The sequence below is a fragment of the Podarcis erhardii genome (genome assembly GCF_964252035.2).
Source record: "Podarcis erhardii genome assembly, chromosome: 6".
NCBI classification, from domain to species: Eukaryota; Metazoa; Chordata; class Lepidosauria; order Squamata; family Lacertidae; genus Podarcis; species Podarcis erhardii.
The window spans coordinates 4,218,705-4,238,177 of record NC_138510.1 but is presented as its reverse complement, the minus strand read 5'-3'; the positions used below and the strand labels follow the sequence as shown (position 1 = coordinate 4,238,177).

General features: G+C 49.3%; 1 protein-coding gene across 6 annotated transcripts in view; it reads right to left on the bottom strand.

Annotated features, from left to right (window-relative positions):
* The window catches only part of LOC309344909 (sodium-dependent lysophosphatidylcholine symporter 1-B-like), a 33,621-nt gene extending 17,249 nt beyond the window's left edge, over positions 1-16,372 (bottom strand). For 2 of the 6 annotated variants that reach the window (XM_081867797.1, XM_081867798.1), the window contains exons 1-5: positions 15,929-16,371; positions 7,458-7,577; positions 6,137-6,261; positions 5,016-5,148; positions 3,254-3,332 (exon numbers count right to left, since the gene is read on the bottom strand). In XM_081867797.1, coding sequence (XP_081723923.1) covers positions 3,254-3,332; positions 5,016-5,148; positions 6,137-6,261; positions 7,458-7,577; positions 15,929-16,024 — 553 coding nt within the window. In that variant the 5' untranslated portion in view covers positions 16,025-16,371. Of the gene's footprint in view, positions 1-3,253; positions 3,333-5,015; positions 5,149-6,136; positions 6,262-7,457; positions 7,592-12,528; positions 12,624-15,928 lie in introns of those variants that run through there. The other 4 variants (XM_081867800.1, XM_081867801.1, XM_081867799.1 and 1 more) reach the window with 4 other exon arrangements.
* Between the last annotated feature and the right edge of the window lie 3,101 nt (positions 16,373-19,473).

Sequence of the window (19,473 nt, the reverse complement as noted above, 5' to 3'; positions counted from 1 at the left end):
CCGTTTCCCGGGGACAGTCCCCGGATTTACAATCTGTCCCTGACAAAATCCGTCCCCGGAATGTCCCCGGATTTCATTTAAAGTCCCCAGATTTATATTTTAAGTGTTGTAGATTTATTATGAGGGAATGAAGTCTTAAGTCTTAAGTCAACCATATTTGCACATCAGTTTCTAATGTTCTGAGTGTCCTCTATTTCAGAGGCTTCTACTCTGCAGTCTCCTATAGTTATTTTAACTGCGAGTCTTTTAGTTCTTATGCTCTTACAGTTGTTTTAACTGCGTGTTTTTGTTTGTTTTTAGTTCTTAACTGTTTTAATTATCAGTTTTTATCCATCCATTATCCGTGTTTAATCTTGTATTTTATTCAGATGTTTTATCCTATGCTTGTTTCTTTGTCCTTATTTGCTCTAACAATTATCTGTTTTAAAAAAATCCTAACTGCTATTTTATTTATATGTTTTTTTATCCTGGTCTGTGACCGTAATAAAGTTCATTCATGAGGGAATGAATGTTGTGTGATTGGTTCAACGGCACAAGAGACATCATATGGGGACTTCCGGCGAGGCAAAATGTCGGGTGCCATGGCAGCGAGCAGCCAGAGCCAACTGCACTACCAGGCTGGCTCCGGGCTGCTGAAACTGTCGCTGCCACTGCCAAAGGGGAACTGGGGATGCACAGTGCGTCAACTGAGGATACCACTGAACATGCCCCCCCTCCTGGCAACCCAAATCGAGCCAGGAGTGAGGGTGCCTGGCCACCCAGCCGACTGCCCAGCGGCGCTCCGGGGCCAGTAAAAACTCTGGAGCCGACGCAGGGAGAAGGAGGAGAGGAGAAGGAGAAGGAAGAGAGAGAAAGAGGAAGGAGGAAAAAGAGGGGAGCCCTGACTTTGCTGCACTGGTGCTCCCGTTGAGGAGAGTTAGGAGAGCACCGGGAGGGCAAGGACATGTGGCCAAGCCCAGGCCCGACCTGAGCCTACTCCACGGCGGCTTGCGCTCCAAGAGAGCAGGCTGGGGCCCTGAGGAAGGATGCGCAACAGAGGAAACCACAGAAGAGAAGATATTACTTAAAAAAAAACAACAACAAAACTTTATTTTAATATCTTTTTTTTCTCTTTTCAAAAAAAAAAAAAGTGTCCCCGGATTATTTGGAAAAAATCTGGTAACCTTAACCTAGCCTGCTTTACCAAAGGTGATGTCACATCTGTGACTCCACCCACTTTTGCCTCTGGCCCCTCCCAGCACTGCTACGTGGCCCCTGGAAAGTTGCCCAGAAGCAAAAGTGGACCTCACATTGGAAGAGATTCCCTACCCCTGGGTTTAACCGATAAATAGTAGGCGTTGGTGGCTCCAGCTGTTATCTTGGTAGCAGGATGATCATGCCAACTACTGGGCACCACAAATATTCAGGATTTCGTCCAAAGTGGCATGCAACACAAGGGAACCGTCCCATAGACAGATAGTATGCAGGACCATCCTTAAAAAGGATGTGGACAAGCTGGAAGGTGTGCAGAGGAGAGTGACCAAGATGATCAAGGGTCTGGAAACCAAGCCTGATGAGGAATAGTTGAAGGAGACGGGTATGTTTAGCCTGGAAAAGAGGAGACTGAGAGGAGGTATGATAGCCATCTTCAAAGATCTGAAGGGCCGTCACATGGAAGATGGAACAAGCTTGAGGTCCAGCGCCGAGGGCCTTCTGGCGGTTCCCTCTCTGCGAGAAGTGAGGTTACAGGGAGCCAGGCAGAGGGCCTTCTTGGTGGTGGCACCTGCCCTGTGGAACACTCTCCCACCAGATGTCAAAGAGAACAACAACTACCAGACTTTTAGAAGACATCTGAAGGCAGCCCTGTTTAGGGAAGCTTTTAATGTTTAATTGACTATTGTATTTTAATATTCTGTTGGAAGCCGCCCAGAGTGGCTGGGGAAACCCAGCCAGATGGGCGGGGTATAAATAATAAATTATTATTATTATTCTGCCCTGGATGGTAGGATTCGAACCAATGGCTTCAAGTTTCAAGAAAGGAGGTTCCGACAAAACATCAAGAAGAACTTTCTGATGGCAAGAGCTGTTTGACAGTAGAATGGACTCCCTTGGAAGGTGGTGAACTCTCCTTCCTTGGAGGTATCTAAGCAGAGTTTGGATGGGCATCTGTCATGGATGCTTTAGCTGAGATTCCTGCATTGCAGGGGTTGGACTAGATGACCCTCAGGCCCCTTCCCACTCTAAGTTTCTATGATTCTATGAAATACCCTTGCACAGAAATGTTCCCTCTCCGTAAAATCCCCGTTAATTAGTCAGTGTAATCTCCACCTTGATACTGTCACACCAGGCCTCAGGCAACGACACCAGGGCAAGACAAATGAACTGATGGGGTAGCTCAGTCGGTAAACCATGAGACTCTTAATCTCAGGGTTGGGTGTTTGAGTCCCATGCTGGGCAAAAGATCCCTACATTGCAGAGGGCTGGGCTAGACTGAGTATGGGTAGGCAAACTAAGGCCCGGGGGCCGGATCTGGCCCAATCGCCTTCTAAATCTGGCCCGTGGATGGTCCGGGAATCAGCATGTTTTTACATGAGTAGAATGTGTGCTTTTATTTAAAATGCAACTCTGGGTTATTTGTGGGGCATAGGAATTCGTTCATTTTCACCCCCAAAATATAGTCTGGCCCCCCACAAGGTGTGAGGGACAGTGGACCGGCCCCCAGCTGAAAAAGTTTGCTGACCCCTGTCTCTATCGTGGGTATGCAAACTAAGACCCAGGGACCGGATCTGGCCCAATCGCCTTCTAAATCTGGCCCGTGGATGGTCCGGGAATCGGCATGTTTTTACATGAGTAGAATGTGTGCTTTTATTTAAAATGCAACTCTGGGTTATTTGTGGGGCAAGTTCATTTTCACCCCCAAAATATAGTCTGGCCCCCCACAAGGTGTGAGGGACAGTGGACCGGCCCACTGCTGAAAAAGTTTGCTGACCCCTGGGTTAGAGGGTCCTTGTTTCTCCATTCCAACTCTATGATTCCATTATTTTTTTCCAGACTAGGAAATCCCTGTAGAGCAGGCACCCCCATGTTTTGGGACTACAGTTCCCATCATCCCTGACCAATGGTCCTGTTAGCTAGGGATGATGGGAGTTGTAGTCCCAAAACATCTGGAGGGCCGGGGTTGGGGATGCCTGCTGTAGAGATTCACCATCTCAGAAAACAAGGAAGCCAAGCACTGCATTTCCAGATCAATGGCAATCTGTGCCAGGAGACTTACTGTAGGCGGTCGCAGAGTCGCGGTCCATCTGACTCCCTCCTAGGAACATGGTCAGCGAGGAATAAGGGACGTGGTAGCACTAAAAGGAGGTAAAGGTAAAGCAGGGAATCTGTCAGGGTGGAAATAATAATAATAATAATAATAATAATAATAATAATAATAATAATTTATTTATTATTTATTTATACCCCACCTATCTGGGAGGCTTCCAACAAAACACTAAAATAAAATAACCTATTAAACATTAAAGCTTAATGTTCCACAGGGTGGGCGCCACTACCGAGAAGGCCCTCTGCCTGATTCCCTGTAACCTCACTTCGCACAATGAGGGAACCGCCAGAAGGCCCTTGGTGCTGGATCTCAGTGTCCTGGCAGAACGATGGGGGTGGAGATGCTCCTTCAGGTATAGTGGACCGAGGCCGTTTAGGGCTTTAAAGGTCAGTGCCAACACTTTGAATTGTGCTCGGAAATGTACTGGGAGCCAATGTAGGTCTTTCAGGACCAGTGTTATATGGTCCCAGTGGCCACTCCCTGTCACCAGTCTAGCTGCCGCATTCTGGATTAGTTGTAGTTTCTGGATCACCTTCCAAGGTAGCCCCATGTAGAGCGCATTGCAGTAGTCCAAGCAGGAGATAACCAGAGCATGCACCACTCTGGCAAGACAGTCTGCGGGCAGGTAGGGTCTCATCCTGCGTACCGGATGGAGCTGGTAGACAGCTGCCCTGGACACAGAATTGACCTGCGCCTCCATGGACAGCTGTGCATCCAAAATGACTCCCAGGCTGCGCACCTGGTCCTTCAGGGGCACAGTTACCCCATTCAGGACCAGGGAGTCCTCCACACCCGCCCGCCCCTTGTCCCCCCAAAACAGTACTTCTGTCTTGTCAGGATTCAACCTCAATGTGTTGTTGTTGTTTAGTCGTTTATTTGTGTCCGACTCTTCGTGACCCCATGGACCAGAGCACTCCAGGCACTTCTGTCTTCCACTGCCTCCCGCAGTTTGGTCAAACTCATGCTGGTAGCTTCAAGAACACTGTCCTACCATCTCATCCTCTGTCGTCCCCTTCTCCTTGTGCCCTCCATCTTTCCCAGCATCAGGGTCTTTTCCAGGGAGTCTTCTCTTCTCATGTGGTGGCCAAAGTCTTGGAGCCTCAGCTTCAGGATCTGTCCTTCCAGGGAGCACTCAGGGCTGATTTCCTTCAGAATGGAGAGGTTGGATCTTCTTGCAGTCCATGGGACTCTCAAGAGTCTCCTCCAGCACCAGAATTCAAAAGCATCAATTCTTTGGCGAACAGCCTTCTTTATGATCCAGCTCTCACTTCCATACATCACTACTGGGAAAACCACGGCTTTAACTATACGGACCTTTGTTGGCAAGGTGATGTCTCTGCTTTTTAAGATGTTGTCTAGGTTTGCCATCGCCTTTCTCCCAAGGAGCAGACGTCTTTTAATTTCGTGACTGCTGTCACCATCTGCAGTGATCATAGTTGCAGTTAATGCAATGTTGTGAGCAGGGCTCTTAGCAATGCCTACTTGTAGCTTTTTAAAAATGTGGCTTTTATTTTAAACTCCCCGCTGTGTGTGTTGTGTGTGTTTTGTGTGTGTGTGTGTGTGTGTGTCTTTTACCCTCCTAGTCTACAAAGCCCACCTAGAAGTCCAGGATGTGCCGTGTCTATATATAAACCTCAGCATCAATAAATACATGAATGGCTGAAGGGAACATTCATTCATTCATCCATCCATCCCACGCACAAGCGCTTACACTCATGCAGGTCTGGAAGAGGCAGTACATGACCAAATACCAAAAGAACTTCAGTGACACAGAGAGGGAATCTGAGGGCACAAACCAGAGCATAGTGTAGAAGAAGACCCCGAATGGCGTGGAGCAAACGACCCTGCAAGGAGAACAAGAGAGCGTAAGGACCGCCTTGCAGGGCTGTCGTTGCTAAGAGCAGCCGGCTGGATGCCGCCAGGGAGCAAGCAGGATTGCATTGACTGTGCCAAAAAAAAATCTGGTGCTCAGAGGTAGACTATCCCTGTATCTGGAGGTTCCACTGCAATGGGGAATTTGTCACAATTATTGGAAGAGGGGGCAATGGCAGGCTGGATGCCCAAGGTGGAAGTCTTTGTTTGCCAGAAGGGCTTTTATGTCTTTAAGGGCCATGTGAAAGGCAGGAGTCCAACAGGTAGAGCTGCGGAACCGGGATGTGAAACCAGGGGTCTGATCGCTGGTGCAACTGTCAGGCCACATCAGGAACATGCCAGGATCCATCCCTGAAGGTTCAGCTTCAACTGGTTCAAAAGGGGGGTGGACAGGAAAAACTCACAAAGTCTTTCGCCAACCACCTCTCCCCCTTTAAATCTCCAAAGTTGGAAATATAAAAGGGGAAGAGGGGAGACTTGCAAAACCTCAACTCCTGCCAAATTCGGCCCGTGGAGCCGAGAAGGTTCGGCACCCTTGGCTTAAGGCAGGGGTCAGCAAACTTTTTCAGCAGGGGGCCGGTCCACTGTCCCTCAGACCTTGTGGGGGGCTGGACTGTATTTTGGGAAATAAATATGAATGAATTCCTATGCCCCACAAATAACCCAGAGATGCATTTTAAATAAAAGGACACATTGTACTCATGTAAAAACACGCTGATTCCTGGACCGTATGCAGGCCAGATTTAGAAGGCGATTGGGCCGGATCTGGCCCCCGGGCCTTAGGTTGCCTACCCATGGACTACTAGATGGTCTTTTTCTTTTTTGTCCCTTCCAACTCCACTGTCCTATGAGAAGCAGCTCGCTTAACGCACCTCCAGCTTTTACGACCAGGCTGCCCCTTGATCTTTCCTGCAAAACACCAACAGATCCACCCGGTTGCCCCTTTCCCCTCTCACTCACCAAGGGATCAGTTTGCCCCACCTCCGGCGGGGGCTTCTGCTGACCAGGAATCCGATGGCGGGGTCGGCCACAGCATCCCAGGCTTTCCCCAGGAAAAGGATCAGCGAAGCATGGAAAGGCTCCAGCTAGATCGAGGCAAAGGAGGAGACTGAATCTGTTAGGCAGTGTGGAAAGACCTGGAGCATCAACCCGAACAACATTTCGAAATTGATTATTTAGTGTTGCATCGCCAACACTTCGGAACTCCCTGTCAGTTGACATCAGGCAGGATCCTTCCCTCTTTTCAGCGCCTACTAAAAACATTTTTTTTTCTTTGTTTAGGCAGGCCTCCCCAGATATCTAGAATATTTAGTTTATTGCCAATGGAAGATGGAACACATTTGAGGTCCAGCTCCGAGGACCTTCTGGCGGTTCCCTCACTGCAAGAAGTGAGGTCACAGGGAACCAGGCATAGGGCCTTCTCAGGAGTGGCACCTGCCCTGTGGAACGCCCTCCCATCAGATGTCAAAGAAATAAACAACTATCTGACGTTTAGAAGACATCTGAAGGCAGCCCTGCTTAGGGAAGCTTTTAATATTTGATGAATCATTGTATTATAGTATTCTGCTGGAAGCCGCCCAGATGGTCCTGGTCCCACCCCCTGGTCCTGGGATTCTTCATAAGGAAGCTATGCCTGGAGGAAGAACTGTGAGGGCAGAGACTCCATCAGGCAAGGCCTCCTTCCACCTGCATTGCCCCGCCCTCCAGTCTCTGCTTCTTATTTTGTATTGTATTATGTTGTGCACTGTGGTTTGCTGTTGTTTTATTGATTGCAGTTTAGAAATTACTTATTGTAATTGTTGAGTGGATTTCTGTTTAATTTTGAAATGCTGATATTTAATATTATTCTATATTATTTTAATGAATGTTGAATGCTATTTTATTTGCATATTGTATATTGTATTATGCATATTGTCTTATTTATATGATGTTAGCCGCTCTGAGCCTGGCTTTGGCTGGGGAGAGCGGGATACAAATAAAATTTATTATTATTATTATTATGGGCGGGGTATAAATGAATCATCATCATCATCATCATCATATTAAGAAAACAGCATTTCATCTCCCTGCAAACAAACCAGAGGTGGATCTGCACACAGGAAAAAACACGCTATAAATAAGTCAGAAATTAAATTGTTATAACAAAAGAAAAAAAACCCTATGGAAAAACGCTATGGAAAAGTTTTGTGCTGTCTGGCGCCATCTGGTGTTGCATGTTTATAACTCATTCAGATCACTGTTTTTTTGACAAATGTAGCTGAGTACCAGGATGGAGGCTTACCTGCACGACATCCAGCAAAAAGATCTGGAGGAAAAACCCGACGGCGTTTCCTGTGAGCTGGTAAGGGGCGCCTCCAAGAGCATAGCAAACCTTCCGGTGGAGAGGCAAGGCTGGTTTCACCTGGGAATGAGATGCTAGCAGGTGAGGAGAGCCCCTCTTGAACACACACACACATCCTGCAAAGGTAGCAAATCCTATCTTCTCTAATGCAAATAAAAGAAAACGTTAAAGAGCAGCCCTGGTAGATCAGAAGGTGTTCCCTTTGGCCAGCATCTGGCAGTGGTGAGCTGGGTACCTCTGGGAAATTCAGGAGGGCATGAAGGGAGCATCACACCCCTGTTGAAGTGGCGCATTCGAGGGAGGACTTTGGGGCATAGGTCAAGGGCCCCGCTCTGCAGAAATGCCCAGGAGAGCCTCCCCCCAAAACACAGCATTTCTGGCTTTTCACACTTTGAAGAAGGGTTTCATCTTTAAAGCCCTGTGCGGCCTAGGACCCTCGTACCTATGGGACTGCCCCTCCTGGTATGCCCCGCGGAGGACCTTAAGGTCCACAAATGACAACATTTTGGAGGTCCTAGGTCACAAGGTGGTTAGATTGGTCTCAACTAGGCCCAGGGCCTTCTCAGTACTGGCTCCGATGTGGTGGAACGCTCTGTCCCAAGAGACCAGGGCCCTGCGGGACTTGACATCTTTCCGCAGGGCCTGCAAGACAGAGCTGTTCTGCCTGGCCTTTGGTTTGGACTCAGTCTGACCCTTATGTTTTCCCTCCCCTTGTGGTTTTGATCTATGGGCTACTATAAAAATGAGGCTGCATTTTAAATTGCATTTTAACCTGTATTTTAATTGCTTTATTTATTTTTTTCTATTATGTTTTTATTGTAACTTTATTGGTGTTAGCCACCCTGAGCCCGGCTTTGGCCAGGGAGGGCGGGATATAAATAAAATATTATCATCATCATCATCATCATCATCATCATCACCCTGCATGTAAAGCACTCAAAGAATCCTGGGAGCTTCTGCCAGTCAGAGTAGAGTGGTCTAATATATAGCAGACTTCTGTGCTCCCCTAATGCAGGCTTTGCCATCCTCCAGGTGTTTGGGGCTACAGGTGCCATCACCCCCAGCTGGACAGCTGCAGGTTTGTTCCACACATCCCCAGTGCCTACTGCCTCTGACCTGGGAGGGTCTGTAGAGCTGCTGGACATGAATATCCCTTCTGCAGTTTCTCTAAAGGTAAAGGTAAAGGGACCCCTGACCATTAGGTCCAGTCTTGGCCGACTCTGGGGTTGCGGCGCTCATCTCGCTTTACTGACTGAGGGAGCCGGCGTCCAGCTTCCGGGTCATGTGGCCAGCATGACTAAGCTGCTTCTGGCGAACCAGAGCAGCGCAAAGGTTTTCCTTCCCGCCGGAGTGGTACCTATTTATCTACTTGCACTTTTTGTGCTTTCGAACTGCTAGGTTGGCAGGAGCAGGGACCGAGCAACGGGAGATCACCCTGTCGTGGGGATTCGAACCGCCGACCTTCTTATCAGCAAGCCCTAGGCTCTGTGGTTTAACCCACAGCGCCACCCGCATCCCTCTGCAGTTTCTCTACAACTCTCTAATCTGGCCTGCCTGCATCCAGCCCTATATTCAAACAGCAGGGAGTTTCCACAGTGCAAAATCCTATTGGGTTGCCTTGATCCCACTGTCAGAGGGGGGTCACTGCAAATTGCATCACAGGAGTTCGGAGAATGTTAAATTCCTCTCTAAACAAGAGCTTCTTAGTGTGTTGACCAAGGGATTGCTGTGTTCATCTTATGCAAGATCAGGGGTTTGGCAGACCCAGAGAAAGCTCTCTCTCTCTCTCTCTCTCTCTCTCTCTCCTGATCTGCTGCCTCTTCCTTTGACACTGAGTGGAGTTTTGGCATTTCCTGATAGGCCTAAAATACAATTTCTGAACAGGGTGTCAAACTGACATGACCTCTCTCAAGTCACGACAACATCCAAAGTCCAGAGTCTGGCAGGTGTTCAAAAGAGGCGGTGGAAGTTTTTGCGGTGGATAACAGAGAACCAGAAGAGAATATGTGGTTGAGGAAAGCAAGCTTGCTCAAGGACTCTTCCATCACCTTTCTTGACCTCAATTCCCCAGCTTTAAATTGGGCATAATCACAACTTTCCAGGCAGCAGTGGGGTGTGGGTGTGTGAGAGACAGACAGAGAGAGAAGACAAGAAAGAGAAAACAGGACTTCAAATGTTGCAAGATTGCACGCACATAAAGAATAGAATATTGCTCCCAGAAAGCACCTTTCTTTAAAAATAAATCAAAAGCAGCAAGATTCTAATCCTTTTTGAGTTACCACTTCAAACTGAAAGCCTGCCCGAGTTGCCGCTGTTTGAGGGCAGGGTTCGATCACGTAACAACAAATTCAGGTTGTGCAATTATAGGGCATTGGGAGCTCTTGCACAACAAACCCAGTTCCCCAAAAAGATCAGGTGGTGTTTGGGGGGGGGGTTTGGTAATAAATCGCAGGAAAATGTACTGGAGAGTGTGGGATCACACTTGCTTTGACAACACCTTCTTACTTCCCTGCAAAAAAAAAAAAAAAATCAGAGCGAAGGCTCATTCAACAGCCAAGGCCGCCTTATCTTGCCTCAGGATAATGGCTTTCCCCGTAGAACCGCTTACCCCTGAGTAGACTCGCCAAAGTTTGGGAATTTTAATCTGAGGTGACCATGGCAAAAATGGACACAGGGCAGTCTTTATTCTGGATTAGTTAATTCAGGATACTTTTGCCAACGTCTCCACCTGTTCTTAATTCTGGCTCTGCCCTCTCCTGGCATGCAGCCCACAACCCAGGCTGGAGAGATCCTAGTTCAGATCCACAGCCAGCCAGCCATGAACTGTAGTGTGGAAACCCCTCAATCTATAACCTCCCTTGCAGGGGTGTTGTGAAAGGAAACAGAATATACATATACATACAGTCATACCTCATGTTGCATTTGCTTCATGATACGTTTTTTTCAGGTTGTGTCCCGCGGTGACCCGGAAGTACCGGAAAGGGTTACTTCCGGGTTTCGCCGCTCACACATGTGCAGACGCGCAAAATGATGTCACGTGCATGTGCAGACACGGCGAATCATGACCCGCACACGCACAGACGCAGGTTGCATTCCGCTCATGTTGCGAACGGGACTCCCGAATGGATCCCGTTCGCAACCAGAGATACCACTGTATACATATACAGTGGTACATCTGGATACGAACGGGATCCGTTCCAGAGCCCCGTTCACATCCAGAAGCAAATGCAACCCACATCTGCGCATGCACGGGTCGCGATTCGCCGCTTCCGTGCATGCACATGATGTCATTTTGACTGTCTGCACATGCGTGAGCGGCGAAACCCGGAAGTAACCCTTTCCGGTACTACCATGTCGCCGTGGAGCACAACCCGAAAGCACTCAGCCTGAAGCAACTTCAACCCGAGGTATGACTGTACATATATACATATACATATACATATATGTGCATGCCAACCTCAGCTCCTTGGACTGGGGGGATAATAGCAGCATAAACAGGGGTGGGGAGGAGATGAGGAGAAATTTCACAAGCTGCTTGCGATGGATCGGGTGTCGGCAGCTGGAAATGGCTGCAGATAATTTTAGAAGCACATATTTTCACAGAGGGCTGCAGAACAGAACAGCCCTATTGTGCCCTCAGTTCAGTTGCTGTTGTCAAATGTCTATATTGCCCTTCCTTCGAGGACCGCGGGGTATTTTACAAGAATAATATATAACACAGTAAAAGCAACAACAAATAATAACCCCTGCACTAAGAAGGCTCCTTTCAAAGTGATCCCGCTATCTGAAGTATGGGGGATTGTCGCTCCAACATCCAGTGCTTCCTTCCCTATTGTGAGACGCCCTAAATATTTGGACTACAACTCCCATCAGCACCAGCCACGTGATGCTGTGGCTAGCTGGAGCCCAGCTCTGCTGGCAAGGGCTGATGGGAGTTGTAGTCCCAAAACATCCAGAGAGCTCCAGAGGATGGCTGCTCCATCCAGAGTCTTCTCAGTGGTGGCCCCCCAGCTCAAGAACCCTGTGGGATGCAAGGGAGGGCATTGACCGGGAAGGACCACTTGGCACCTTCCTTTAACAGTCTCTTGGTTCCAAAGAGCTTTTAACTGACTGAGGCTCGTAGCCAGACACTGCCTCTTGGTCGTCATCTTGGTTACCTATCAGGGCCGGCCCACCCATAAAGCAAGGTGAGGCAACTGCCTCGGGCGGCAGGATCTATAGGGGCAGCATATCTGGCCTTCAAGGAATGCATTGCCGGCTGCAGCTGCAGTAACAGCAATGACTGCGGCACACTCCTTGGGGGCTGAATCTGTCACCTCAGCAGCCCCCCACCCCACCCCAACAAAAGCCTCTCAGCAAATAGAGGGCACTACCAGTATATTTAAATCTATGGTTTTCCCAGTAGTGATGTATGGAAGTGAGAGCTGGACCATAAAGAAGGCTGATCGCTGAAGAATGGATGCTTTTGAATTATGGTGCTGGAGGAGACTCTTGAGAGTCCCATGGACTGCAAGAAGATCCAACCAATCCATTCTGAAGGAAATCAGCCCAAAGTGCTTACTGGAAGGACAGATCCTGAAGCTGAGGCTCCAAGACTTTGGCCACCTCATGAGAAGAGAAGACACCCTGGTGTTGGGAAAGATGGAGGGCACAAGGAGAAGGGGATGACCGAGGACGAGATGGTTGGACAGTGTTCTCGAAGCTACAAACATGAGTCTGACCAAACTGCGGGAGGCAGTGGAAGACAGGGGTGTCTGGCGTGCTCTGGTCCAGGGGGTCACAAAGAGGCAGACACGACTAAACGACTAAACAAGAACAACTAGTCTCCTGCCACCCCAGGGAGGATATTGAAAGGGCTGACTTCTGGGGGCCTCTTGGGCTTTGCATCCTCCCAGCATGATTCAGAGCAGAGCCCCCACCTCCCCAAATGGCCTTTGATTCCCACTTCAAGTGCCAGGTAAGGTTGATTCCATCAATTCCTCCCTGGTTCCTGATGTGCATCTCCACTCACCCCATTTTCCCTGGTGGGAGGACATGCCATTTTGGAGATCGCCTCTGGTGCCCAAATTTCTTGCACTGACCCTGTTACACTTTTTTCCCCTCCCTGTCCCAAAGGCAGGACGTAATTAGGCCAATCAGAGTCACCCTCACTGGGGGACAGCAGACACATTTCTGGAAGGAACAAGAGCTGTGATTCATCGCAGCAACAAGAGAAGGCGATGGCGACACAGCCAGGGACCTGGGCACGTTCATTAATGCTTTACCAAACTTCACCTACTTGGCCGGCACCCTGAAGTTCCCCTGGGCACTTGTCCAAGCAGGGCACAGGCCGTGGCACCCAGGAAAGGCTTGGCCAGCTCTTTGCTTCTACACACTGTCTGAGAGCAACATCGCCTGCTTCTGGCATGGCTCATCCCCTAGTATTATGGCAGCACACGTATATTTTGTTCCAGTGTCAATGGAGTGCTTGTTTGCTTTTCCCCTGCATAGTCCTCACACAGTCTAGAACTGCTGTGTATTTTTAGTCCATGAAAAGCGCTTCTTGAGAAACGGGTTTCATTCTGATTTCCGAAAATCAAAGCTCGTTGCAGATTGAGCATGTTGTCGGTGGATGCAGGAAGGCAAAGTCTTGTGTGCACATGAAATCCTGGAGGTGTGGGGAGCAAGGTGGGGCCAGCAGGCATTATGGCCTGGCTAGTCCATCATGCTGTCCTCATAGTGATCAACAACTTGCACATTATCGGAAGCGCCAATGCAGTCCTACCATGAGACAGAGGGAGGCAATGGCCTCAGGTGGCAGATTCAGGGCAGAGGGGGCAGAACAGTGGACCTCAGGCCTCTCTACCTGGCCTTCAGCGCTCTCTCCAGGCTGAACCTATCACCAGGCTATTTTGCACCCTAGGCACGGCTAACTACAGTGGTACCTCGGGTTACAGACACTTCAGGTTACAGACTCCCCTAACCCAGAAATAGTACCTCGGATTAAGAACTTTGCTTCAGGGTGAGAACAGAAATCGTGCTCCGGCAGTGCGGCAGCAGCAGGAGGGCCCATTAGCTAAAGTGGTGCTTCAAGTTAAGAACAGTTTCAGGTTAAGTACAGACCTCCGGAATGAATTAAGTACTTAACCCAAGGTACCACTGTACTTGCAACCCACCCCCAAAATTGCTAGCTTCAATTTTCAGAAGCAGTTGAAAAATGAAAAGCACAAAACTTGAAAGCGCTAAATTTATTTTAGAGTGCAAGGATAAGCATAATGCAACCATCTTTGAGACCTTCCTCAAATACAAAAGAAAACGCTTGAGGGCACAAACCACTTTGAATAATCTTGTGAACTGCGATGTTATATGTTTCCATTTCATGCAGATCACAATCTCACTTTGTGTGCCTTTTCTTTGGCAAACTTTGTCATCACCAGCTCCTTTGGGTCAAGCGCAGGTGGCTTGGGCACATGCTCAGCTGATAGATTTGCCAAGCCGACTAGTTCCCCTTGCAACATTCTTAAACGTAAGACAGTTCTGCAAGCTCGAGCTTTGCGTTCTCCACTTACCACTGATGCTGGAAGTGCAGGGAGGCTCCTTAGGGCAACAGAAACATCTGGCACATTATCCAGGAGCTTTTGTCGTGGCACGAAAGGAAGTTTACCTAGTGCAGCGGCAGCATGGACTTTGGAAGTCTTCGTGCTGCTGCTGTTAAGCTCACAGCATTGATAAAACAAAAACTAACCTGTATGAAACTGTGCCCACCCCTCGGAGGTCTGTGCCCGAGGCGGCTGCCCAGTTGGCCTGATGATAGCACAGCCTCTGCCCATCACTGCTGCTGTTTTTCACCTTTCTTGAGTGTTTCTGCACAGCTGGAAGGTGCCCTGGAACTCTGACAATGTCTCTTATTTTCCTGGGTGAAGGATGGAGAGAGGAGTGTGCGAGTTTGGGTAGAAACTAGCCTACATTTGTTGCCCTCTCCAATTTTGTTCCTGGCCCCTGCTCACCTCCAGTGCCAGATTTACCGTATGCATAAGCTAAACAAGCTACAGGATGCAGGTGGCGCTGTGGTCTAAACCACTGAGCCTAGGACTTGCTGATCAGAAGGTCAGCGGTTCAAATCCCCACCATGGGTTGAGCTCCCGTTGCTCGGTCCCTGCTCCTGCCAACCTAGCAACACACCAGTGCAAGTAAATAAATAGGTACCACTCTGGCGGGAAGGGAAACGGCGTTTCCTGCACTGCTTTGGTTCACCAGAAGCGGTTTATTCATGCTGGCCACATGACCCAGAAGCTGGACGCCGGCTCCCTCGGCCAATAAAGTGAGATGAGTGCCGCAACCCCAGAGTCGGTTACGACTTGACCTAATGGTCAGGGGTCCCTTTACCTTTACCTTTAAACAAGCTACAGCTTAAGGCCTGCTTCTTTGGGGGCCCCCAAAAAAATTAAAGGGAAAAAAAACACCTGGATGTACATTTCCAAAATATAAGATAACAAATAAAATAAAACCTACAATTATTATTTCATGTTACAGCAAGTTTCTATAGATTAGATTATGAGTCTTGTTAAATTGTGTTTCTAAAGGAACTTTTGTTTTTGCCAAATGCCAATGTGTTTGCCTTATTAAGTTTGTTATGAATAAAAAAAATCATTTTAAGTTAGAGCTTAATAATTATTTCACTATCAATATACTAATTAATTGTATTTCACTATTAGTACTTCTTCTTTTCACCATGTCGGGGCCAGTACTGAAAAGGCCCTGGCCCTAGTTGAGACCAATCTAACAACTTTGAGACCTGGAACCTCCAAAGTGTTGTCATTTGTGGACCTTAAGGTCCTCCACGGGGCATGCCAGGAGAGGCGGTCCCTAGGTACCCTTCTCCATGAATCTGTCCAATCCTCTCTTAAAGCCATCCATGTCGGTGGCCTCGCTGCCCCCTGCTGCAGCGAGTTCCGCAGATACCACCTGAAATCCTTGTAAGTGGAGATGGCAAGAGCTTTTTCGCATGCAAAGCCGCCGAGTTGCGTGGGGCCAGGAGCTCGGATCTATATGTCTGCATCCCCTTGCCTCCCTCGCGTTTTACTTTCCACAGCCCGCAGAATTAAATAGAGAATTGCAAACGCGCATAGGAAAACTCTGCTCCCGGCCGCTTCCTCCTTGCCAAAGGATCTCTCCGTGCCGCCTCTGCAAGCGCCACCCTCCCCGCCTGCTTGGCTTAGACTTTTGGCAGGCAAACGGCCCGGGAGCGCCTCCCACCCCCTTTAAAATGCTCAAATATAGAAACCCTCTTGGAACCGACTGTGAGAGCGCTCGGTCAGCCTCGCACCTCTCCGCGCGGTCACGCACAAGAAAAGCCACCTCTTCAAATTGGTCAAGCTGCTAGTCCTGGCTGAGGCCACTGCCTGCACCCTTCGCCCTCCTCTCCGGCTTACCCGGCTGGGCTGCGCGTCCTTCCCAGGCTCTGCACCCTTCGGAGTTAACCCTTCCTGGCCTTCGCCCTGGCCTTCTCCCTGAAGCATGGCTCGCATAGTTATAGGACCATCACTTGCCGAGCCTCCGCGCGCAATTACGCACAGGGCAGCCGGAGCGGGAGGAAGGAGCGCAGGAGGGGGCGAGAGGGATAGTCCCCTCCAGGAAGCAAGCGGATGCAAATCATGCTTCTTCCTCCCCGGGGGCGCGGACAGGAGGCGGACGCGCGCCTGGCCCTGAAACCGACACCAACACCAGGGCTCTCGCCAGCAAGGGGTGGGACCGCGAGCCCCTGGCAGGCGCCGAGGCGCGGAGGAAAGGGGTGAATGAAGGCTGTCCGGTGGGGGACGGGCAGTTGTCCGTCTTGGAGCCGCCTGCCTGCCGGCTTCGCTTTGTTGCAAGAAGTCTTCTTGTTGTTTAGTCGTGTCCGCCTCTTCGTGACCCCCTGGACCCCCTGGACCAGAGCACGCCAGGCACTCCTGTCTTCCACTGCCTCCCGCAGTTTGGTCAAACTCATGCTGGTAGCTTCGAGAACACTGTCCAACCATCTCTTCCTCTGTCGTCCCCTTCTCCTTGTGCCCTCCATCTTTCCCAACATCAGGGTCTTTTCCAGGAAGTCTTCTTTTCTCATGAGGTGGCCAAAGTCTTGGAGCCTCAGCTTCAGGATCTGTCCTTCCAGTGAGCACTCAGGGCTGATTTCCTTCAGAATGGATAGGTTTGATCTTCTTGCAGTCCATGGGACTCTCAAGAGTCTCCTCCAGCACCAGAATTCAAAAGCATCAATTCTTCGGGGAGCAGCAAGAAGTCTAAGGTGCCATAAATAAAATGCAAACGCACATGGAAAAGTGCGTAAACCGCATGTCTGAAATAGTACAGAGAGTGATACAACAGGGAGGTTTGGCTCCTAGAGCCCCCCCCCCTCAGGTCAGGGTAGCAGGAAATTCCTGGAAGTTCGCCCCTCTGCAAACCGATCTGACAAGTGTCTGTTGCGTGGCCAAGCTGAACTGTCAAATGAGCACAAATCTATGTCTGAATGTTGCAGGTCTTTGGCTTCAGGAGCCAAGGTGTTCACCATTTCCAAAGGATGTTTCAGACAGGCCAGGAAGGGCAATTCTCAGGTGTCATAAGGCATCTTGATAGACTTGTAAAAACGTGGGAGAAACATGAACTCTGAGCATGAACTGATTTACATGCACAACCCGTTTGGTGATGTATCTATGACGTTTCGTAACTCGCTTTTGTTCTGGCCTGTCGCAACAGATAAGCAACAAAGATAAAAGCAGCTACAGTGGTACCTCAGGTTAAGTACTTACGGTAATTCATTCCGGAGGTCCGTTCTTAACCTGAAACTGTTCTTAACCTGAAGAACCACTTTAGCTAATGGGGCTCCCCGCTGCCGCCACACAATTTCTGTTCTTATCCTGAAGCAAAGTTCTTAACCTGAAGCACTATTTCTGGGTTAGCGGAGTCTGTAACCTGAAGCGTATGTAACCTGAAGCGTATGTAACCCGAGGTACCACTGTATAGCATTGCTCCTTGGGTTGCCTCCATTTGTTTTCTCTGATCGATTAGCGGGCCTCGGTGGAGATTTGGGCTGCAAAAGCCAACCTGAGTTTTTTTTTAGAACAGCTTGGACGTCTCCAAAAGGCTTGCAAGTTGAATCGAGGAAATGGACCAGCGTCCACACAGGAAACTGACCCAGAGAAAGGAGCGTGTCCGAGGAAACTGATAAGAGGAGAGAAGAGGCGTTGGGGCTTTCCATTGTTTTGCACTGTTCAGCACACACACCACTGTTTGTCTCTTGGACAGAAGTTGTTTGTGCGCCCTCTGCACAATTCGCTCCTGGATCTCTGGCTAGGAACATTTTCCCTCTTAGGGGAGGCCAAGCACCTCCTGCATTAAAAACACATCTAATGTCCACAACTTCCCCCAAAGAATCCTGGGAAGTGTCCTGCTGGGAACTGCAACTCTGTAAAGAGGAAACTAGAGTTTCCAGGATTATTTTGGAGAAGTCTTGAACTTTAAATGTGTGTTAGGTAAAGGTAAAGGGACCCCTGACCATTAGGTCCAGTCATAGCCGACTCTGGTGTTGCGGCGCTCATCTCGCTTTACTGGCTGAGGGAGCCGGCGTACAGCTTCTGGGTCATGTGGCCAGCATGACTAAGCCGCTTCTGGCGAACCAGAGCAGCGCATGGAAACACCGTTTACCTTCCTGCCAGAGCGGTACCTATTTATCTACTTGCACTTTGACGTGCTTTCGAACTGCTAGGTTGGCAGGAGCTGGGACAGAGCAATGGGAGCTCACCCCGTTGCGGGGATTCGAACCGCCAACCTTCTGATCAGCAAGCCCTAGGCTCTGTGGTTTATCCTTTAAATGTGTGCCTAGCCAGGAAAAGCTGAGAAAGGCAGAGAGGTTGGTGGATGAGGCCTTCATTATTTTAGAAACCTTGATCTTCTTATAAACAGAGCACATAAAGGAACACGACAAGCGAGAGATATGAGATGTGCTTATTCCATTTTTATCCAATTCTGTCTCCAAGAAACTCCAGGAAGCATTCAGGTGTCTGCCTGCAAACCAGTTTTTCCTCCCAACACCCTTGTGAAATAGTAAGAAAGTGATTGCCCAAACTCAGCCTTTCCCCCAAAGCAGGCTGTTTCCAGATGTTCCCACCTGCCCCTGCTGTAGTCAGGCACATCTGGAAGCCACTCGCTTTGGGGAACGGCTGACCAAAAGTCATCCAGTGTGCGCAGGGTGGCTGAAGCCCAAACTACATGTTATGCGGTTGAATGTTGGCATGTTCCCTTTAAACTTTTCTCAATGGACTTCCGGGTCGGCGCCATCGCCGAATGGCGGACTCCCTCCGAGCTCCGGAGGGAGCCTGCACGGCAGGGGCTGGGTCCTACCGCACCGGCGATGCGGGGACCCTTAAAAACCACGGCCACGGGGGCCGTGGACATGGAGACTCGGCTGACACCGTTAGCGCCCTCCCGACTCGTGAAGGAGCCTTTTTAAAGGCTACGGATCGGGTGCCGGGGAGAAGCGTGGTGTTTTGAGTCCTCTGCTATCCCTGCCGTGCGAAGCCGCATGCCATTCGGCGGAGAGCGCTGGCTTCTTCCTTTGAAAATTCGGACCTAAAAGAATAACCTGTAAGTAATTGGAACTTGGACTAAAAAGAGGGACAAAAATTTTAAAAATTTCGGAGCGAGCGGGGGAGGCGCAAAAAAGGAAGTCAGCCACCCCCTCCATTGTAGAAGGGTCAAAGCAAAGGATCTGATAACTAAGATCGGAGTAACATCATTTTGGCAAGTTTTTAACCTCACGAGTGAAGAATATGAGATTGAGCTGGAGGAGGAAAGTAGAATTCGGACTTAAAAACAACCCCCCCTGGAACCCCGGGAGCGATCGATGACGGAGTTTGGAGAGGAGAAAGGCAAGTTTTGACAGCTGTCAAAGAGCTGTCAAAGCGGAAAATAAGATAGAGACTATGTTACAAGGACTTTGCTGGTT